Source organism: Dipodomys merriami, unplaced genomic scaffold (genome assembly GCF_024711535.1).
Source record: "Dipodomys merriami isolate MVZ:Mamm:240054 unplaced genomic scaffold, mDipMer1.0.p SCAF_42, whole genome shotgun sequence".
NCBI lineage: Eukaryota > Metazoa > Chordata > Mammalia > Rodentia > Heteromyidae > Dipodomys > Dipodomys merriami.
Genome location: NW_027205826.1, coordinates 659,270 through 680,434, shown reverse-complemented (window position 1 = coordinate 680,434; position 21,165 = coordinate 659,270). Strand labels below are relative to the sequence as shown.

At 48.3% G+C, this 21,165-nt stretch overlaps 1 protein-coding gene across 4 annotated transcripts in view; it reads right to left on the bottom strand.

Annotated features, from left to right (window-relative positions):
- Cyth1 (cytohesin 1) overlaps window positions 1-21,165 on the bottom strand; it is an 86,564-nt gene that overhangs the window by 9,889 nt on the left and 55,510 nt on the right. For 3 of the 4 annotated variants that reach the window (XM_069992867.1, XM_069992866.1, XM_069992868.1), the window contains exons 2-10: window positions 18,494-18,576; window positions 17,287-17,351; window positions 14,741-14,807; window positions 14,437-14,555; window positions 14,162-14,242; window positions 13,481-13,593; window positions 11,563-11,711; window positions 11,030-11,142; window positions 5,810-5,888 (exon numbers count right to left, since the gene is read on the bottom strand). In XM_069992867.1, the coding sequence (XP_069848968.1) occupies window positions 5,810-5,888; window positions 11,030-11,142; window positions 11,563-11,711; window positions 13,481-13,593; window positions 14,162-14,242; window positions 14,437-14,555; window positions 14,741-14,807; window positions 17,287-17,351; window positions 18,494-18,576 (869 nt within the window). The remainder of the gene's footprint in view (window positions 1-5,809; window positions 5,889-11,029; window positions 11,143-11,562; window positions 11,712-13,480; window positions 13,594-14,161; window positions 14,243-14,436; window positions 14,556-14,740; window positions 14,808-17,286; window positions 17,352-18,493; window positions 18,577-21,165) is intronic. The other variant, XM_069992865.1, reaches the window with a different exon arrangement.

Below are 21,165 nucleotides of genomic sequence, written 5' to 3'. Positions count from 1 at the left end.
ACCGGTGCTGGGAACTCTCTCTACTACAAACGAGCACTCATCACTGCCCTGCCTGCTCACCACAGGGAGACCCCACCTCCTATCGGCTCCCCCTGGATCCACTGGGAGCCTGAGCTCGGTTCTGGAAAAGCCACACCTGCCTCCACTGCACGGCCCCGCTCGTCAGCACGGGCCGTGCTGAGGCCCCACCTGCACCTCACCGAAAAGCTTTTCACCTTCAAACCTAAATTGATGGTTTTGTGGGAGGGACTGTTTTTATTTCGGCCGGAGGCCAGGCTGTGCATGTGTGCACCCACACACCCGAGCTTGCCCGGTCCTCTTATGTGCACTAATGTCCACACCCTCAGCAGTACTAAGTCTCTCGGTCATGGGCAGTGGTGTTACCCTCTCCCAAGAACGAGCCCTCAGACTGAGAGGGGGTGGGAGGTACGCTCAGACTTGGTAGAAGAGACAGTGGCACTGCCGCCTCAAGTGTCTAGCTGGTTCCCTAGCCGCACCTTCTCCGCTCTCACCAGAATTGGTGAAATCTGCTGTTTAGCTGTGTTGAATCAGCAGCAGGTGAGAGGCGGGCGGGCCGAGCGCCCTACTACGGATGTGACTTCATCTACAGTTGACTGTTGGGACCTGAAACATCGGGCTACATTCCCGTGGTGTATGACGCGTGTCCTGGACATAAGATGGCTGTAAACCAGGAGTTTCCACGTGGTCTTCTGACCTGGAGAAGGGACTGGCTCACAAGAGACCCTTCTAGCTGCCTGGAGGGCTGTATTAACTTTCTCTTCCCCACCCTGCCTGTCACAGAGGCTGTGGGGAACCGGTGCACTGAGGCACATCCATCCTGCGGGAGCAGGAGGGGAGACAGAGACTCCCTGAGCCAAAGTGACTGTTAGGCTCCTGGACAAAAATGTAAAGTCCTACATATTGAAGGGTCTCCTCTGTAAGTTTATCTGGATTGCCAGAAATTGGGGTGGTCAGTGGGTGAGCAGATACCTAACAGAGGCATGTGGGAGGCACTGGTTTCTACCTCCAGTAACAAAAGTGAAATAGATAGGTACATAAAAAGTAGGGCTGGAGCCGGGCGCTGGTGGCTCATGCCTGTAATCCTAGCTACTCTGGAGGCTGAGATCTGAGGATTGCAGTTCAAAGCCAGCCCAGGCAGGAGAGACCGTGAGACTCCTATCTCCAATAAACCACCAGAAAACCGGAAGTGGCGCTGTAGCTCAAGTGGTAGAGCGCTTGCCTTGAGCTGAAGAGCTGAGGGACAGCGCCCAGGCCCAGAGTTCAAGCCCCACGACCAACAAAAAATAAAATAAAAAATAAAAAGTAGGGCTGGGAAGGTGGCTCAGTGGTAGAGCGCTTGCCTTGCATGCATGAGGCCCTGGGTTCGATTCCTCAGCACCACATAAGCAGAAAAAAAACAGAAGTGGTGCTGTGACTCAAGTGGTAGAGCACTAGCCTTGAAGAAAAAAAAAAAGTCAACAGTCATATGCCAAGTGGAGAAACAGAGCATGGCACTCCTCATGATGGCTCACATGTGCCCAGGAACTGCCCATGTCCTCCCGAGGACAGAATTAACCAGTGCTAACATCCTTGGCTTATCTGGTCTTTCTCTCTTTCTTTCCTCCTTTTCCTCTCTCTCTCTCATCATGGAGCTTGAACTCTGGGCCTGGACACTGTCTCTAAGCTCTTCAGCTCAAGGCTAGCATTCTACCACTTGAGCCACAGAATCACTTCTGATTTCATGGTGGTTTATTGGAGATAAGAGTCTCAAGGACTTTCCTGCCCAGGCTGGCTTTGAACCGTGATCCTCAGATCTCAGCCTCCTGAGTAGCTAGAATTACAAGCGTGAACCACCAGTGCCCAGCATATCTGATTTTTCTTAAGAGCAATGAGTCTGTTTTTGTAAAAATAACATTTGCTCAATGTAAAGCACTTAAAATGTTGTAGAAAATAACAAAGTAGAAATGCTTGACAGCACTGCCAGTCCAACCACTAATAAATTACCACTGCTGACAGGTGTGTGTACAGAGGGGGAGATAAATTGGCTTGGTGGAAATGCGCTATTTTGTATGGTATCTTCATTTTAAAAAAATCCTATTTTAATTATACAGAATTTGATAGGAAAAAAAAAAACTTGAAGAAACTGAAAGTACTGAACTTCAAAGTTTCTTTGCCCAGTGATAATTCCTAAAATAATCTTAGTTTCTAGCCATTTTCTAAGTGTGTTCCTATTTGAACAGTACCATTAATTCCTTGTTTTGAAAGATAAGGAACATCCTCAAGGTCCTGCACGCGCTTCTTCCTACCTCTTGATTTCCTCTGGTGTGAACTTTGCAGTCCGGGCTTGTGACACCCAGTCTTGCATAAGCCACAATTCCCAGTTTCTTTGCCTCTGCTGTGTTTGACTCCATTCCATTCCCTGGTACCTTCTGAATCTGAAGTACCGGCTCTACAGTTAGGCATGTGTTTTAGTTCTACCTCTGAGTGTATTTCAGTAAAGTTCTCAATGTTTTAGCATCCGTTCAAGACTGTTTGGTGTTGGGTTTTTGTATCAATGTATGTGGTACTAGTTTTTCATTTCAGTACATTTCAGCCACACGCCATCTGGCACACTGTGGTAAGAGTTAAATGAATTCAATGCGCACTCCTAGTCTTCTACCTCCCGGGGCCTTTCTTTTCTTTCTTTTGACAGGGCCCCATTACATTACCCATGCTCACCCCCAGCTGCTCATCTTCCTGCCTCAGAGGCCTCCTGAATGCTGGGATCACAGGTGCGCCTCACCTCATCCGGGAGTAGGGCTTTTCTTCTGATTATTCAAGGTCTTTTGCTTTTTCTTAAAAATGTTAGTACTGGGGTTTGAATTCAGGGCCGCATGCTCTCACTTGGCTTTTTTTTTTTGCTCAAGCCTGGGCTCTCCACCAATTGAGCCATGCCTTCATCTCTAGCTTTTTACTAGTTAATTGGAAATGAGTCTTAAAGATTTGTCTGCCCGGGCTGTCTTTGAACCTTGATTGTTGGCCTCCTGAGTAGTCAGGATTACAGGCGTTAGCCACTGGTGCCTGGGGTGATCACTCTGATTGGTTTTTGACACTAGACAGTGGTTGTGGAGAAGTGTTCAGGGTGCACACTTTCCTCTCACATGCTCATATGGCAGTGGAGCTGGACAAAGGCTCCTGGCTTGCTCTTTTCTCTATTAACCTTGGGCATGAGAGCCATGGAGCTAATGTGCTCTCCCCAGGGGGCAGGCCAGAACGCAGACTGGGTTCCACATTCAGCAGTCTGCACCCCAGGCCCAGTACCAAGCCCTCTTCCACTGTCTCCCACCTGAACTCTTCTCTGATTTGTCTTATGAACTTCTCTTTTTACACACCATCTCTGGAGCTGGCTCAGTCTTTCCCTGTAGGACAGTGCTGCATCTTTAGCAGACATTAGTCTTCTACTCTTTACTAGTGTAGCTCACTTGCTATTTCTATGAGGTTTTTGTCTTTGTCAGGTGATTTGTGAAGTTCTGATCTGCCACCTTAGCTCTGCTGGCCCTTTACTCTTCTCTGCAGCCTCATGGCTGGGTACGTGCTACCCTGTGCTGAGCTGATCATGCTGGTCTGAATTAAGATGACCACCACAGGCTGTGTCATGAAGGACTGTCGGTCCCCGAGTCCCACAGCAGTACTAGGGTACCCAGAAATTTGCTGGGCATGGCTTAGATGCCTGTGTTTCATTTCCTCCCAGAGAACAGTGGGAAAAAAATAAGCTTGTGTAGACATCTTCAAGAATAAATGTACAATATGGAGTTAAAGCATTTAAACAAATCCACCATCGTTAAAAATAGAGGGGAGAAAGGAGGATCAAGATGCTATAGCTGGGTGCTGGTGGCTCACTCCTGTAATCCGAGCTACTCAGGAGTCTGAGATCGAGGATCTCAGTTCAAAGCCAGCCCAGGCAGCAAAGAGTTTGAGACTCTTATCTTCAATTAACCACCAGAAAACCAGAAGTGGTGCTGTGGCTCAAGTGGTAGAATGCTAGCCTTGAGCTGAAGAGCTGAGGGACAGCGCCCAGGCCCAGAGTTCAAGCCCAATGACTAACAACAACAACAAAAAAGATGCTATAGATGGGGTGGGCGTGAGGGGCTCACAGGATGAGCTTGTTGTAATGATCATGATGACACTCCTTTGTGCAACTCATATATGATAATAATTTTTGGAAAAACAAGTTGGTCCACACAAGCTATCACGGTGTGCACTCTGGCACGAAAGGCAGGAGGGCAAGGACTGCGGGGCAGCTCAAGGCCCTCAAACTCTCCTCCACTGCACAACCAGCTCAAATCCAGATTGTTAGAGAAAACTTTTAACTGACATATAAAAATAGGAAGATTTGAGAGGATGGACAGAATGAAGAGCCATTCTCGAGTTGTTTGCTGGTTGTGGCACTTTGGGTGAAACAGAGAGGCTTCCTTGTTACTACTTTATCACTCTACCATGGAAAAGGTTGTTTTGGGTTTTTTTTTTTTTTTTTTTTGCCAGTCATGGGGCTTGAACTCAGGGTCAGGGCACTGTCCCTGAGCTGCTTTTGCTCAAGGCTAGCACTCTACCACTTGAGCCACAGCTTTTTCTGTGTATGTGGTACTAAGGAATTGAACCCAGGGCTTCATGCTAGGCAAGCACTCTATCACTAAGCCACCTTCCCAGCCTGGAAAAGGTTTTCAATATGTAAGGCCAGGCAGGCGCAGCACTTGCGTGGGTGAGGGTGCCCTGCTGCTCGGAAACCTGCTCAGGGGCCTTGGGAGTGGTTTCCACCCACGACAAGGGCCTCCCTCAGGACAAGCGACTGCGACATGCGGCCTATCACGCCTACGTGACGGCCACATTGGTGTCACATCCACAGGGACAAGAACAGCACCAAGTGCACACACGGAGGCCGCCTGCGCTCTGGTGGGCAGCAGACTGCTGGGGCAGGACAGCGGGCTAAGCACGGCGCCGTTCTGATCCACATTTATTGTAGTGCGAGGTTTTTCAGTGGAGACCCAGCGAGAGACTTGGTAATCTAGTATGGCAGAACACGTGTGGAAAAGCGAGAGAATTCCAAGTCAGCTGCCTGGCGAGCCCTGGTCTGAGCACCACCCTACCCACCTGCTCTCCGGGTGCCTGTCCCAGGGGCTCTGCAGAGTTGTGCTAAGTCTCACTCTCACCAGCTACTGTTACCACAGGGACATGTTGTGGTGCACGTGTAGCTCTTAAATCCCCTCTCACTGAATAAGAACAAACCGAGGGACAGCTCTGAGTTAAGGACACCTGTTTCTTACACTCTGGACAATCTCTAGTTCACTTTCTCCCCAATCTTCCTTTCCCTCTATTTTATATTTCACCCTTGGTCTGCTTCTTCTGAGTCAAATCCTTCTGCAGTTCTATCACCCCAGAAAACCCCGATTCTCTAAATCTCCTCGTTTCTTGTTACCGTCAACAGGGCCACAACTCTTTCTTGGCAACTGATCTAAGTGCACTCTCTCCAGCCCAGCTTCAAACTTGTTCCAGAACATTGTGTGTGAAGTTGTCTCTCGCTTTTCCCTGGCCTTTCACCTCTGTCTGTGAGGGTCGGAGGCAGGGTTCAGGCAAGGTGCCCCAGCCCTGGTTAGGGCTGCTCTTTCTGAAATCCACCTTAGTTCCTCCATTTGGCTTTATTTTCCCAATCCCCCAGAAAAGAGATGGACAAATCTGACTGTCTCCCCAGGACTCCTCCAAATTGGTTGGTTGGTGGCTTAGAAACAAGACCAACTGTCCTGTCCGGCCAGAAGGCCGAGCAGCAGGTGCTCACCGTGGTATATTCAAAGTAGTACAGGCAGTTGTCGGTCAGGATGAACCAGCGTCTCTTCCAGGTCTTCACCCTGCCACCTGCAGAGCAAAAGGAGATGCACTTGGACGAGAGCCACTGGGCCAGAGCAGGCCCAGTGCACAGAGTTCTCTCCTCAGGAAGAACACTCAGACCATGGCAAAATTTACATCAGTGACAAGACACAGCCGAGACAGAAGCATCTTTCACAGTGAAGGGTCTGCAGTATGAGCAGAGCGAGCGTGTCCAGGTGACCCGAGATGAAATCTGACGCAAGATGAGAGCATGGGTGGGGAGGAAATCCCAGGGCCATGGTGACACGCGATGCAAGGAGCTTCAGGACAGAGAAGCCAGCCAAAGTCTATGTGGTGGAGACAGGCAAGGAGAGGAGAAGGGGTGGAGGCAGCAGCCGGGTGTAGGGTGGGGGGTGCAGGCTGTGCAGCTGCTGACAGTCAGCCAGGAGCCTCAGAAAGTTGCAGGGAGGTGCCAGGAGGGAGGACTCGGGAGGAGGCATTGGTCCCTTCCCATCCAAACCCACTCCCTCAGGCACTTGGGAGCGGATTCCTGCACTTTTATCTCTACCCCACCTTCCTGACTGCAGGGAATTTCTACACTGACTTCGGTCCTCTGAGCTAGTATCCTGGAAATAAAAATCTCTGAAGTTCTGGCTGGATATGAGTCAAAGCAGAACTTTTTGTCTGGGAAGTCAGCTCAGGAGTCTTGTTTCCGGACTCGTGCTGACACTTCCCGTGGAGTTAAGGCAGCAGATATAAGAGTGCCGATGGTAGTGTCCAGTGAGAGCTGGGGATGGCCTCCCTTAGCCCTATTTAATATTTTTATGGTTTACTAAGCCAAATGTACAGGCTGTGAACTTATACTGAGTCAGATACTAAGGAAGGATGTGTTTAACGGTGCTCAACCTCAGTGGAGCTACAACCCTCCCTCCCGCCACGGCCTGAGCCCGTTTCCCCTCACTTACCTCGGGTCAAGAAAAAGACTCTTGATGTGAACCATCCACAAGGAGCCCTCGGCTTTCCCATGTTGAGATGTGCATGGCATTCCACAAACACACCCCGAGTCCTGCTCCTTAACACTTGCTAGAACCCAGCCTACAGAGAGCATGGCTTCTCCAGGCTCCGTGGAGGGCAGGCCGGGGAGGTGGGGGGGAGGGGGACCCTGACATGCCTGCTGTCTTGTCCTCCTCACTACAGGTGATCAGGGACTATTTCCCACTGCCTGGGCCTGCCTGCAGAGTCACCAGAGAAACCTAAGCAGAGCTGTGGGTGGAGGGAGGGAGGGAAGGCCAGAGAGGAGTCTAAAGACCTGGCTCTTAGGACCTCTTTGTCACTCTGGTTGGGTGCCTGAAGTCCAGCAATGGGGTTTAAGTAACAATCATTAACTGTAAGATTCCAAAGGACACAGACCCTTGTGGGAGGGTGCCATAAGCTCCTTATGAGGCTCTCTCCTTGCCAATGGCTTGTAAGTTTCTGCAGGCACTCCAAAGGGTACCGTGGCATGACTAAGAAAACCCATAAATGGATAACATGACATGCATATGGACAACAGGAAAAGCAGGAAAGAATTAAAGCAAAGGAGGAGGAGAAAAGAAGACAGGGAAACTCTCCCCAACCCCATTTCAGAGTTAAAGCTCAGGTCTTCCAGCCTCTCCGGTGGGCACTTCCTCACCAGGGCTGGGCTCCCGAGGATGAGCAGCCCATGCAGACCTCCCATGCACGCTGTCACAGGACACCACCCTGGCTGACATGGAAGTGTAGGGTATGATGAACAACGCATGTCAGATACCAAAAGGAACAAGATGGCAGGAAATCAAGGAGAAAAAAAGCAAAGCTAGAGAAAGCTTTCTGCCTGATTAGGAAGGCTTGATTGTCTCCCCTGCACAATTAGCTGAGTCACCAACCCAATCCCATGAAGCACCAGCATGGCTGCGAACCCACGGGGAACACTTCCACGTGGAAAGAAAAGCAGACATGGAGCAAGCAGACAGATTGATGTGCGCCTAGGACAGTCCCTGTGGAACTCACAGGACGCTCTCCCTGAAGCTCCTCACGCCCTCCTGTACCCCCTCCACCCTGCCCAGGGCCAGGTGTTGCCTTCCTAACCAGTCCAGCAGCCTAACTGGCCCCTAAAATGGGGGCAACAAGTGTGGTTCTTCCAGTGTAGCTCTGCTCCGGTCCTGCTCAGGTGAACACGGGGCGAGTTCTCTGACTGTCCTAAATGTCTCCCCTAGGTTGGAAATGGAGAGGAGGCACCAGCCACATAACTGAGAGGCCAAATTTGGGTTTTCAGGTGACTCTATGAAAAAGGGGAGGGTGAAAAGCTTAAAAAAACAAATCCCAAACAAACAAAACATGGGGCTGCACAGTCCTTCCTTCCCCGAAGCCCAGGAAATGGAAGCCAAAGCCTGCAGGTGGTGGTTTGGGCTTTGTGGGGGATGGGGGGTCCCCTCCATGCAGCACCACTCCCCTCAGCATGGCTTGGGGTTGCTGTTTCCGTTTACCACGCAAAGTCATCTAATTTATTCTCTGTCAGTCCTGGTGTTGGGCACATGGCTTAGGGAGTTGACACTGAGGTCTCCTCTTCCTCACTAGAAACTGCTCTCAATACTCAGAGTTCACGGACGTTGATTCATGAAGGCTGATTCATGGGTGTCAAGGGGAATTAAACAAACAGTGCATGTGTCTGGCCAGCCACCACTGCTTCTCTGCATTTACAGTGCACCCTGGGTAAGCTTCTGTACCACTGCACTTGGTCCTGTCTTGGTCCAGTTATTCTGCATCATTGTACCTTGCTGTCTGCTGTACTAGTCTTCTCTACCAACGGAAAATACCAACGCTGTCCCAAACCCCCAATCCTAGCCAGTTCCCTAGGGACTGTACAGTAAGTTAGAAGCAGCATTAACACTACCACCAGCAATTTTTTAAAAACCAAAATAATAATAACAAAATAAGAAAACACTGCAGCAATGACAGTGGCCTAGGCAGGGTGAGCGAGCAGGGTGCGGGGTTACATACCTCCTGGAGTTTGGGGTAAGGAAAAGGAGAGCCAAAATCATGGAAACATACAAATGAGGGAGAAAAGAAAATTAAAACAAAGAAATTAAACCCGATTCCTTTCATCTTAAAGTGCATGTATCAGTCACATTCATGTCTGTCTGGGGAGGGCGCTGAGCCTGAAAGCAAGCTACATCCCACTGCTCTGCGGCAGGGTCATCCCAGCCCACCGGGCAGAGGCAAGACTGGAGATACCACCTAAACCTCACCCCAGTGATGCCACAGATCTGTTCTCTGATGGCCAGTGTTAATTAGCTTATCTAAAGGACTTCAGGGAAAATTAAATGTCACTTTTAAAGTATGTGCAAAAAAAGCATACATGTACACCATGACTATACATGTAACGTGTGTGTGCACAGGAATACACACTTGTGACTATGCATACAGGAACATATACACACAACCACAGACAGCTGGAAGTCCTGTCTTCGGCTGTGCACAGGTAGGAGTGCACCAGGGTGAGAATAATCTAAGGGTTCAGAAGGGCTTGCTGAGGCTTAGGAAAAGTAATGCGATGGCCAAAATGAGTCTCATCTTTAGTTTAAAAATATCCTGAAGCGGGGGAGTCTCACTGTGTCACCCAGGCTGGCCTGACGCTTCGGGGCTAAGAGATCCTCCTGCCTCAGCCTCCTGAGTAGCTGGGACCACAGGAGCAAACCCTGTGCCTGGTTTAAATTTTTTTGTTTTTAAAAATACAGGATACTTCATGAATTTGCATGTCATCCTGGTGCGAGAACCAAGATAATCTTTGTTCTAATTTTAGTATCTGAGCTGTCAAAGCTAACACTTCGCATTCTCATTTAAACAAATTTCCCTGGAGGGGGAAGTAAATCGAAACTTGGATACCCTTTTAAAATTTCCAGTACATTCCTTTTAACTATATCAGCCTGTGAGGCCAATAATTTTAGAATTCTAACTTCAAAGATTCTACTGGTTTAAAGATCTGTAAAATGATGGCCAATTCAAGAGATAAGGCTCAAATCCACAAAGTAATGCTTTAAGGGAAATTATGAATTAAGTCATAAGTCATTGGTGAATAAATCCAAGGACCTGGATTTTCCATAGGAAATATAATAAACCCTATGTCATCTGGAACAGTCAGCAATAAAAGATGACAGTTCAGCCTTCTTGAATGTGCCAGAACTTGCCAAGAAAGCAAAGACTGCCAATCGGTGGGGCATGTTACCAAGATTAGAGAGGGGGGCTGTAACGGCACCCCCTGCTAAGGTGGGAACCTAACTCATCAGAGGTCAAAGCAGAGGAAAACAGGAACATACTTTCTAGTGGCTCCCCAAAATGAACATCATTACAACCAGTCTAGGGACCATTCGATGTACAGGACCTATCAGTAAAATAGTCGTATGTGGACATGAACGTGCACGGAAATCCCACTATTTGATTGCTCCATTGCCTGCGCGGTGAGGCATGGCTGTAAATCTCAGCAATGTAAGCTCACTTTTGGCAGAGGGAAGAGGATGCATGTTTAGCTCTTCTGAATGACAAAGCCATAAATGTGGCTGATTGGGGTTGGAAAAGGTGGGGCTGGTGCCAAGGATGAGTGAGAGTGCTGTGGGTCGCGCTGCAGCCAAAGGCTCTAGGGTTGCCATGCACACTGCCCGTGGGAGCCAGATGCAGAGGAGGTGATGATGCACTGGGGGCGGAGTGCCAGGGACAAATCTGGGATGGGAAGTAGAAAGATGGACATGGCTGGTCTCTCTCCCCAGGGAAAGGGGGCAGAGGTCCTGGGGGGATCCCTAAGAGAACCTGGCCACTGATTTAAGAGTGGACACATCAGGTCCAGACACATGTGGACATGTGTCTGTAAGGGCAAAGTCTGTCCCCAGGAGTCTTTGTGGGGCACTGGTGTGTGGCTTCCTTTCTGGATGTGGACCTCCATCAGCACAGAACCCGTGAGGAGTTTCTCCAGGGCAACTGTAACCTTCCACTTTCCCACACCACGAGCCGAGCCTGATCTCTCTCTCTCTCTCTCTCTCTCTCTCTCTCTCTCTCTCACACACACACACACACACACACACACACACACACACACACACACACACACACACACACACACACTGCCTTTCTACCCTACCCGAGTCTCTGCTGCAGGAGCCCAGCCCAGGGGTGTGACTTACCGAGCTTCAGCAGCCAGCCCTCTCGGTCTGGATTGAAGAAAGTGTGGGTGAGGTCATTTCCATCATCTTCTGGGATCTTAAAGGGCTCATTTTTTATGCTCTCATATAGATTCTGGGATAAAAGATGACATTGCATGTCTGACTCTACAGTTATCTTTTCTTCCTCCCTCTCTCTCCCACTCATTCCAGAAGCATCCACCATGTGCCAGCATGGAGCCGAGACTAGAGGAAGACATGGCCGTCTCTGTACTCCAGCAGCTCACAGGAACAAACAGGTGAGATGCCTTGTAGGTAAGCAAGGAGAAAAGTAAGCAGCTTGACTTCCCACTCCAGCCTTGGGTTTCAGAGGTACAAACCATGTTTCCCTTCCGGACTTAGCTGGGTCTCATTACCAACTTCTTAGCACAACTTGCAGAATTAAATGAATTAATAGAGCCAGCAATTGGTAAGTTGTCTTTCTCTTCCACAAAAATGATCCTGTTTCACGGGAACCCTTTCTCCACAGAAATGGAGCCCCTCCAGCCCCGCTCACCCGCAGCAGCTCCTCAGGCAGGTCTCCTCCATCATTGATGCCACGATTCATAGCGATGAACCTCTCCACAGTGGGCTTGTCTTTGACATTGGGGTTGTGCAGACTGGTGTTCAACATTATAATGGCAAAGGAGAGGACGTAGCAAGTGTCTAGAAAAGAGAAAAGCAGAGGGTTGATGAGAAACAGCCTACCAGCAGGGCAGGATGCACACGCTCGTTGAAACCAGGAACGGACGGACGTTATGTTCCCCAGAAGAGCAGGATGACCTGGCACTGGACACGCTCTTACATGCTCCCCATCCTCTTACATGCTCCCCATCCCAAAGGGGAAGGCATACAAAGCACACAAGTACTCCAGGTCTCTGTATGTTTAGATTGAGAACATATAGGTTAAAGGAAAATCTGAAAAACAACACAAAAGATAAAAAAAAAGATACAAAGTACCTACAACCTTACTATCAGCAATAATGAATTTTGCTTTATTTCTTCTGCACAAATGTGCCAACTGGTACTACATCACAAACGTATCTCACAGACAATATGCTTTCCAAGCATGTTTTTTTTTTAACCTTATTATTTTCCCTTATCAAAAACCTGATTTTTTCAAGTTTTAGCAACAATTTATTTTAGTATAACAGAATAAAACAGGGAGAAATGGAGAGAAATAAGGGAGAAATGTTTTGTGCCCCTCATGCAGAAATGCGAGGAAGGACTCCTTGCACTTTGTGAGCTGGGGGATGCACCCTAATCCCTACCCAGTGCTTCTGGATGGGCTCCTAGTCTAGGTCCACTCAAAACACAGAGACAAAGGGTGATTTTAGAGCTTGCCTTGGTGAAACACATCTTCCAGTTCTGTCTCTCTGTCCTACAGTGAAGAGCTTATAGCTTTGTAATATCTCAAGGAGAAGGCAGATGTAGACAGTCCTTTTAAGTCTGTTATTCGTCTAAAAGTAGGTGTGGTGGGAGGAAGTTAGCTGCTTATTTTTTCAGTTTTTATTTCCTAATTTTAATGTCTGAGTCTGACCCTTTCAATAATTATTAACTTTAATTCCCGTCTTCCCTCTTGTATCAATTCCCCGCTAAATGACTTTGGTCCCTTTTTATCTTAAAAGGGGTACAGAGAGTCAACAGTCTGTTTTTTGTGGTCGTTTCTGTTTTGTTCTGTTTTTTTGAGACAAAGAGTCTCCTATGTAGCTCAGGCTGGCCTTGAACTTGAGATTCTCCTCTTTCAGCTTTCCCTCCTCAATAATAACTGGAATCAGAGACACAGGCCACTGTGCCCAACTTCCAAGACATTTTTTAATAAGGTACTAGGGATGAACCTAGGGCCTCTGGCTTGCTAGCCAAACTTGGGCTATGCTCAAGCCCAGAAAATGATTTTTAATAGTTACAAATATCACAGTTTAGAGGTATGGTAATTTATATTCCTAGAACTAATTTGTTTTTCAATTGCTAGGGATGGGACTCAGGGCCTTGCTAGGCAAGTGCTCTGTCACTGAGCTACTTTCCCAATCCTTCCTAGTGCCTTAATGTTGGATTTCTGGATTACTTTCAACCTTTTACTATGATGAAAAGTATTAAATAAATGTAGGCAAAGCCGGGTGCAGGTGGCTCACACCTGTAATCCTAGCTACCAAGAGGCTGACAGCTGAGGATCACATTTTGAAGCCAGCCTGGGCTGAAAAGTCCCTGTGAGACTCTTATCTCCAAGTAACCACCAGAAAACTGGAAGTGAACCTGTGATTTAAAGTGGTAGAGCGCTAGCCTTGAATGATAGAGCTCAGGGACAGTGCCCAGTCCTTGAGTTCAAGCCCTACGACCAACAAAAAAAAAAAAAAAAAAAAAGTAGGCATAAATCTCAGCACTCGTTTTGGAAATCATCCAGAACCACGGTGTGTGTGGGGTGCCTCCTCACTCACCTGTGGACTGGAACACCCCATTGTTGCACTGACAGTATCGCTGAGCAAAGGCCTCCATCATCCGGTCTATCTTCTGGGCCTCTCCAGGGAGCCGGAAGCTCCACAGGAACTGCCTGGGGAGAAGACAGGCCCAGGTTCAGAACTTGTGGATAGAGTGCATGTGCCTATGAGCTGTTAACTCACTCCAAGAAGGGTGACAGGTCAAAGCATTCAATATCCCTTTATGTCATAGAGACCTGCAGCCAGCAGGTCTAATTCGCATTCTTTCTTCTATCTAAATGGTATCACAAAAGATGATCTATTATTTATACCTACAGCTGTCAAAATACAGGACAATTCTCAAAAGCACAAAACAATATGGTAAATACTAAAGTTTACCTCCCCCCCCTTCTAACAGGAAATAAAATGTGCAACTATTCTAAGGCAAGAAAATAAACTACAGGTTTTCTAAAGTGTAGAGTAGAAAAGATTTCAACCATGAGTATTCATCAGCTCCTCTAGCTGAGGAAGAGCTCTGCTGTGTCTGTTCAGGGGCCATTACCACATGACTCCCTGACCAGTCAGGCTGCTTCTCCTGCTCACAGCTTGAGACGTGATAACCCCCACAGACACAATCTCCGTCAGACAGCACACAGGTTGGACACAGGATCAGAAGCCAACCTCACCGTTGTGAATACTCACCTCAAGGCCTGGACAAGGTTCAGGTCAGTGAACTCATGTAGCTCCACAAATGCATGCAGGACCTGGATGTTAAACTCATCTCTGTCAAGAACAGACAAGAGACAGGGAGGAAGCAAAGTGAGACTCTGCTGCCAGCTCTGACCGTTGCTATCCCCTGGAGCACTTCTGCTCCACAGCAGCGGTCGCGTGCTCGGGGTCACCATCTCTGGGAACCTAGGGCGTTTGGAAGCTCATTCCAGCTACCTGCTAGCAGACATTTGTCCTTGGGGTCTTACCTCTCCCCCAGGTAGTCCCCTATGGCTGTTTTGTTGAGGCCCTCCCCTTTGTACAAGAACTGGGCGATGTCTTCACACGTGTTCTTGAGTAGGTCGTTCTCTATTAAGAACTGGATCCCCTGGAGAGAGACCACAAAGAGCAGTGACGTGGTCTGGAATGGCTGGTAAGGGCTCAGAGGAAGCAACAGGTGCTGCCATGGAGTGCTGGGGTGCTGCAACTTAGGAGTGTTCTGAGTGACTCAGAAAACGCCCATCTTACAGACATCTTAAAGGTAATGGGCTTCAGCTGTCCCTTTTCACTCACCTTTTTAGGGTCCATGTTAAATTTCTTCCTGCCCATGGCTACCTGTTTGTTCCTCTGCATGTTTTTCCTGAAAGACAACAACCACAGCCATTAGTGCCCTGGCCGTGGGAGTTCTGGGAGGCTGAGGCTGTCCCACATGCAGCCACCGACATGCAGGGGTTTCTCCAAGACTGCCATGGGAAAGCAAGTAGACAGGAAAGGTCAGAACGAAGAAGCTGGCCCAGGCCCCACGTGCATCTGCTCCTTCTACCTCAGATCCATAATATTCTTCTCTGATCTACTTTAGAACTTTACCAAGGCATAATTTACTTAACATAAAACTCATTTTAAGTGTATGCATGAGTGGTTTCAAGCAAGCTTACTACATTCTGCATCCATTATTGTGATCCAGCTTAGAACATTTTATGGATCCAACAAAATTCCTCACACCCATTTCCAGTTAATCTTTATTCCTACTTGGGTCTCCACAGATTTGCCTATGCCGGACATTTCATATGAAGAGAACCATAATGTCTGGACTGGTGTGTCTGGCTTCTCTCACTTAGCATGATGTTTTCTTTTTGCAGTGCCAGGAACTGAACCATCTGTGTACCAGGTAAACACTCTACTGCTGAGCTATACCGTAACCCCAGGTTCATCTGTGCTGTTTATCCAATCGCCTGTTGGTAGGCTTTGGGGATATTTTAAATAAGAATTTAATGAATATCCTTTCCAGGTCTCTTTGTAAACACCTGGTAGTAAATTTCTGGGTCTTAGCTTGGGTGTATGCTCATAAGAAACTGACAAGCTGTTTCCCAACACTGGCCAGTTCCAGGTACCAGCTGTCCTTTCAACTTCAGCTATCTGGGTGGGCATGAAGCTGCCCCTCACAGGAGCCCTGCGCTTCAAACGCTCAGGACCAATGGTGTCAGCATTTTCATGTGTCCATTACCAGATACTTTCTGTCCACCTTGTCTATGGGCTGTCTTTTCCTTACTTAATGGTATGCATTCTGACGCACCTGTTTGGATACAAATACTATAGCATTCCATTTCGAGGAGATCCCTAGAATGGACAGAAAGTAGAATGGGGGATGCAAGGGGCTGGGAGAGGACAAGATGGGAGTTAGTGTATGCAGGGATGGAGTTTCTGCTTGGGAAGGTGTTAGCTCCCGGAGACGGATGCTGCAGAAGTGTGATGGTACTTAGTGACTTCTCTCGAGATCCTTACTAGTGGTTAAAATGGCACGTTTGGGGTTTTTTGTTTGTTTGTGTATCAGACATGGGGCTTGAACTCTGGGTTTGGGCTCTGTCCCTATGCTCTTCAGCTCAAGGTGAATGTTCTACCACTTGAGCCACAGAACCACTTCTGGTTTTCTGGTGGTTAATTGGAGATAAGAATCTCATGGACTTTCCTGCCAGGGCTGGCTTTGAACTGTGATCCTTAGATCTCAGCCTCCTGAGTCTATGAGATCCTTTTTTTTTTTTGGTCAGTCATGGGGCTTGAACTCTGGGCTTGGGCACTGTCCCTGTGCTCTTCAGCTCGAGGTGGGCGCTCTACCACTTGAGCCACAGCGCCACTACCTCAGCCTCCTGAGTAACTAGGATTATAGGTGTGAGCCACTGAAGCCTGGCTCACATTTGTTTTTTTGTTTTGTTTTTGTGCTGGTCTTACAGAGCTTGAACTCAGGGTCTGGGTGCTATCCCTAAGCTTCTTTTGCACAAGGGTAGCATTCTACCACTTGAGCCACAGTGCCACTTCTAGCTTTTTTGATAGTTTATCAGAGGTAGGAGTTTCACGAACTTTCCTGCCCAGGCTGTATTCAAACTGTAATCCTCATATCTTAGCCTCCTAAGTAGCTAGGCACTGGCTTGAGCTCCATTTTTAAATGGATAATGGAAAGGTACACACACCAAAGCAGAGAGACAAGCCAGAGGCTGAAAGTGATGAGCTGGCTGCTTTCTGTGGCACCTTCAGCCCCACCCATGTCTAAGGGCCTCACCCACGTGGAATTATAATAACAAATCAGCTGGCCTTAGGAAACCAGACAGGCAGGCTTAGGTTTGGGCTTAGAAAAATAGAGAGGTGGAGTGAGCTGGAAACAGCCTGTTTATTTCATTAAGCAGTTAGAAAATGGTCTGGAAACTCTATTCAAAATTAAATTCTCAAAAGTCATGAGCATTTCATGTCATTAAAAGAAAAAAAAAACAACCAAACCATCCTTATCATCTTACACTGCAATTTCATTTCTATATTCTCATACTTTAAGCACTAAGGCTAGGCCAATAAGCTTGAAAATACAAAAATATAATTGGGCATATCAGGTTTTGAAATTGTATTAGCAAAAAGTAGAAATTTTAAAACACACAAAACACAGCAGAGAATAGAAGGAAGATACGTAGTAATTCACATACATACAAAAAAGAGCAGATTATAGCTTTCCGAGTTTAGTCTTACAAACATAAAAAGCTCCTATACTGAGGATCTCTGGAGTGAAGGCTGAGTCTGGGAACACTGAGAAATGCTTTCCTTCCCAAGGCCCCCAGGGACGGGGCCAGAAGACTCACCTCTCCTCTGTGGATCCCAGGCTTTCAATTTCATTAGCGACCTCTGCTATCTCGTCCTTCAGCCTCTGCAAAGGGACAGGGGGTCACCAGGAGGGGAGACGCACAGCAGTGTCACTTCCAAAGCCTTTGGTAACTCCTTCCACTCAAACGCCATAAAAAAAGAAATCCCAAACAAGGAACTAGGATAGGTCACTTACTCAACAAATACTCACTGGGCTCTAGGGCTATAGAAGCCCAAGGGCAGCTCTTGGCCTTGGAATCCATGGGTTGGGAAAGAAGTTCTTAAATATGTTATTTTGTGTCAAAAATGTAGGTTCACTGACAGATGGCCACCTCAGCACAATCTAGAACAAGTCTGCAGCTCACCAAGCACTAGTGTGACTGGTACCAACACACTGGGACCCACATGTCTGGTGGCTGGGCCGGCAGAGGTGGAGCTGGGTTCACACTGACCCGTGGTTGACTACAAGTTCTGTCCTTCCTCCTCCTGAATGAAGCCTCAGTACACCCACTGGCTCCCCTTCCATCAAGCCTGGTCGGGACAGAGGCAGGGTCGGCGGTCTCTCAGTGAGGGAGGCTGAGGACCCGTCCGTTTTCTTGACATCTACTGACAGAACCTGGACAGACTAACAGAACACTCCCAGCCCTCTTGGACTGAGTCGCCTCTTACTCCTGGGGTTCTTCTTCTTCCCACCGCTGATGTTTTACGAAGAATTCTAGAAGGGTAACTTCAGCTGTTTGAGGCTTAAACAATGCACTTCGTGGCTTCTACAGCTTGTTACCGACAAAGCCTGGCAGTTATTACAAGGAACTTGGAAAACAGTAGAAGTGCTTTCACCAACCACGGACCTCTAGGGACCAGAAACTAGTGTCTTCCTAACATCCGCTATTCAATGCTTACAACTTGCGAAGGTGTTTTCTTTTTCTTCCTATGACTGAGGAAGAAATCAAGGCTTTTGTAAAGTGTCTCAGTGAGTGTGGCAGAGCCAGGGCCTGCACATGGACCTGAGTTCCGCTCCCCAGCCTCCCCCTCTCTGCAAAGCTGGGAAAAGGGGCAGCAAGACTCTGCCCTGGGGTTGCGCCAACACACGACTGTAGAGAAGTGGGAGACAAAGGCAATCACCATCCCTACACCGCACGTTAGGCCAGCGTGCCCAGGATGCTGTGTGAGGGGCACACGGCACAGTGCATCCCCGCTGGTCCCTACCTGAATGTCGGCTAGCAGCTCCCGCTTTCTCCGTCGGATGTTCTCCAGTTCTTGCCGCTCCTCTGCGGTCAGGTCACTGGGAACTGCGAAAAGGAAAGACATGCATCTCATTCAAAATGATGAAAAATCCACAAACACACTGAAAAATGCCAGAGGCAAGTTTAAGAGACAATCGACTGCTAGGATTTCATTCTGACTCCAATTCCTGGCAGTTTAGCATGCAAGGAAGGTCTGCATGGCAGGAAGAGCAGTGTAAATCAGGCTGGCTATGGACCACGAAGTTGGGTATGGTGTGTAAACCAGGGGCCTGGCCATTCTTGTCCCTCCTGCAGGAGACCCTAGGATGCTGTCAGTCTGTCTGGGCCTCAGCTCCTCTGTGGTCAAGAGCAGAACTGCAAAGCTCTCTCTTCCCCTGAGTGGAAGCAGGAGGCCAGCTGCAAAGCAACATAAATGGCTTTGTGCTGTGTGGGGGAAGGGTGTGTGAAGAGTCCTGTGTTACACAGGGAGAGATCTAGAGAGCCATCCAGCAAACTGAAAATAACACTCAACTCTGGGACTATGGGACTTTCTCTTCCTGCTCCATACCTGTCTGCTCAGCACAGCCTGAGTGACACTGCTCCCATCAAACGTGCTCCCATCCAGAGCAGGTATTTAGTTCCAGGGCTACAGTGCTCACTGTGTAGTACTTCTGCAGTCTTGGCCCACACACAGAGGTGCTGTGAGAGGCACCCCCAAAGTGAGCCTTTGGGTGTGCTTGCAAGCCAGGTGGCCACGTGGAGGAGCAAGCATCAGAACCAAGCCGTGACCCTCATCACTTTGGACAAGTCACTTATCTATGTGGGCCATGTTTTATCACTCATAAAGTGGACATTTCAGGGGCTGGGAAGGTGGCTCAGTGGTAGAGTGCGTGCCTTACATGCATGAGGCCCTGGGTTCAATTCCTCAGCATCACATAAGCAGAAAAAGCAGGAAGTGGCACTGTGGCTCAATTGGTAGAGCACTCGCCTTGAGCTGAAGAGCTGAAGGACAGGATCCAGGCCCAGAGTTCAGGCCCCACAACCAACCAACCAACCAAATGAATGAATGAATGAATAAATAAGGTGGACATTCCAGCACTCAAGTCACAGGATCGAGTCAGGATAAAGTAAACACAGCACAGAAATGTCCTTTGCCCATAGAGGGAAGGTTCCACAACCTGTGACAGATGCCTGAACCAGATAGCACTAAACCCCTTATGTGCTAAGTATGTTTCTCTCTCTCTCTCTCTCTCTCTCTCTCTCTCTCTCTCTCTTTCTCTCTCTCTCTCTCTCTCTCTCTCACACACACACACACACACACAGCCAGCACTACTGCACACTGTGGACACACATTTTTGCATTTGGAAGTATGGCAGCAAAACCAGCATGAGCTTCCTTTCTCTTTCTCTACAATATCACAGAAGACTCAAAGATAGGTGGAATGGAGCAGAGGGCAAAGGATCATGTTGCTCAGAACGGCACATTGAAGGTTTATAAACTTTTCATTTAATACTTGGGGCTGAACATGACTGAGGAACTGAAGCTGCAGACAAGGGGCATGCACAACAGTATAAAGTGCCTTGGGCCCTGTCTGGGCTTCGTGGGTATCAAGTGTTGGCGGCTATTACTGTATGGAAAACTGCATTTGTGCTGGCGTACATTTCTGCGGCACAGCACAGAGTTGGGATGGTGTCTCCCTTCGGGAACATGGCTGGACTCATACTCTATCTGGGCACAGGCATCCTTTGCCATGTTGGGAGAGCAAGTCCTCCTCGGATATCCCCTGAAGATCACTTAGGACAACAGAAGGGAGAAGTAAAGAGATAGAGAAGCCTAGGGAAGCAGCTTCACAGGCACAGCCGTTTCCTTTTTACCCAGTGCTCCCACCCTTCTCTTCTCAACCAAGATCTACCCGAGGAATGCATGCTCTACCATGGCTTCATCTCAGCATACACATGCAAGGCACACCTCACCATGTGACAGCACTGAGCACTGTGGTTTGGAAAGGTTCCTCTGCCTCAGTTCTGCAGACCACCCAAACCCAGCTGCGACCTGGGGAAGTCAAGGGCAATTTACCTCCATGACTACTGCAAAGGGAAGCTAGCTAACTGCAAGTTAGCTCTAGCTGGAGAGAAAACTCCTTAAAAAAACATAGTACCAACCTGGGTGCTGGTGCCTCATGCTTGTAATCCTAGCTAATCAGGGGGCTGGGATCTGTGTATCTCCAATTAACCACCAAAAAGTCAGAAGCGGAGCTAAGGCTCAAGTGGTAGAGTAATGGCCTCGAGCAAAAAAGGTCACAAAGCCTGTGCCAGTGGCTCACACCTATAATCCTGGCTACTCAAGAGGTAAGATCTGAGGATCAGTTCAAGGCCAGCCTGGGTAGGAAAGTCTGAGAGACTCTTTATCTCCAATAAACCATTCAGAAAACCAGAAGTGGCACTGTGGCTCAAGTGGTAGAGCACTAGCCTTGAGCTGAAGAGCTGAGGGATGGCGCCTAGGCCCAGAGTTCAAGCCCCACTATAGACAAAAAAAAAAAAAGCTCACAAATACATACCCCGTCTGAGTTCAAGCCCCAGGAGATACACACACACACACACACACACACACACACACACACACACACACACACACACACACACACACTTGTATGCA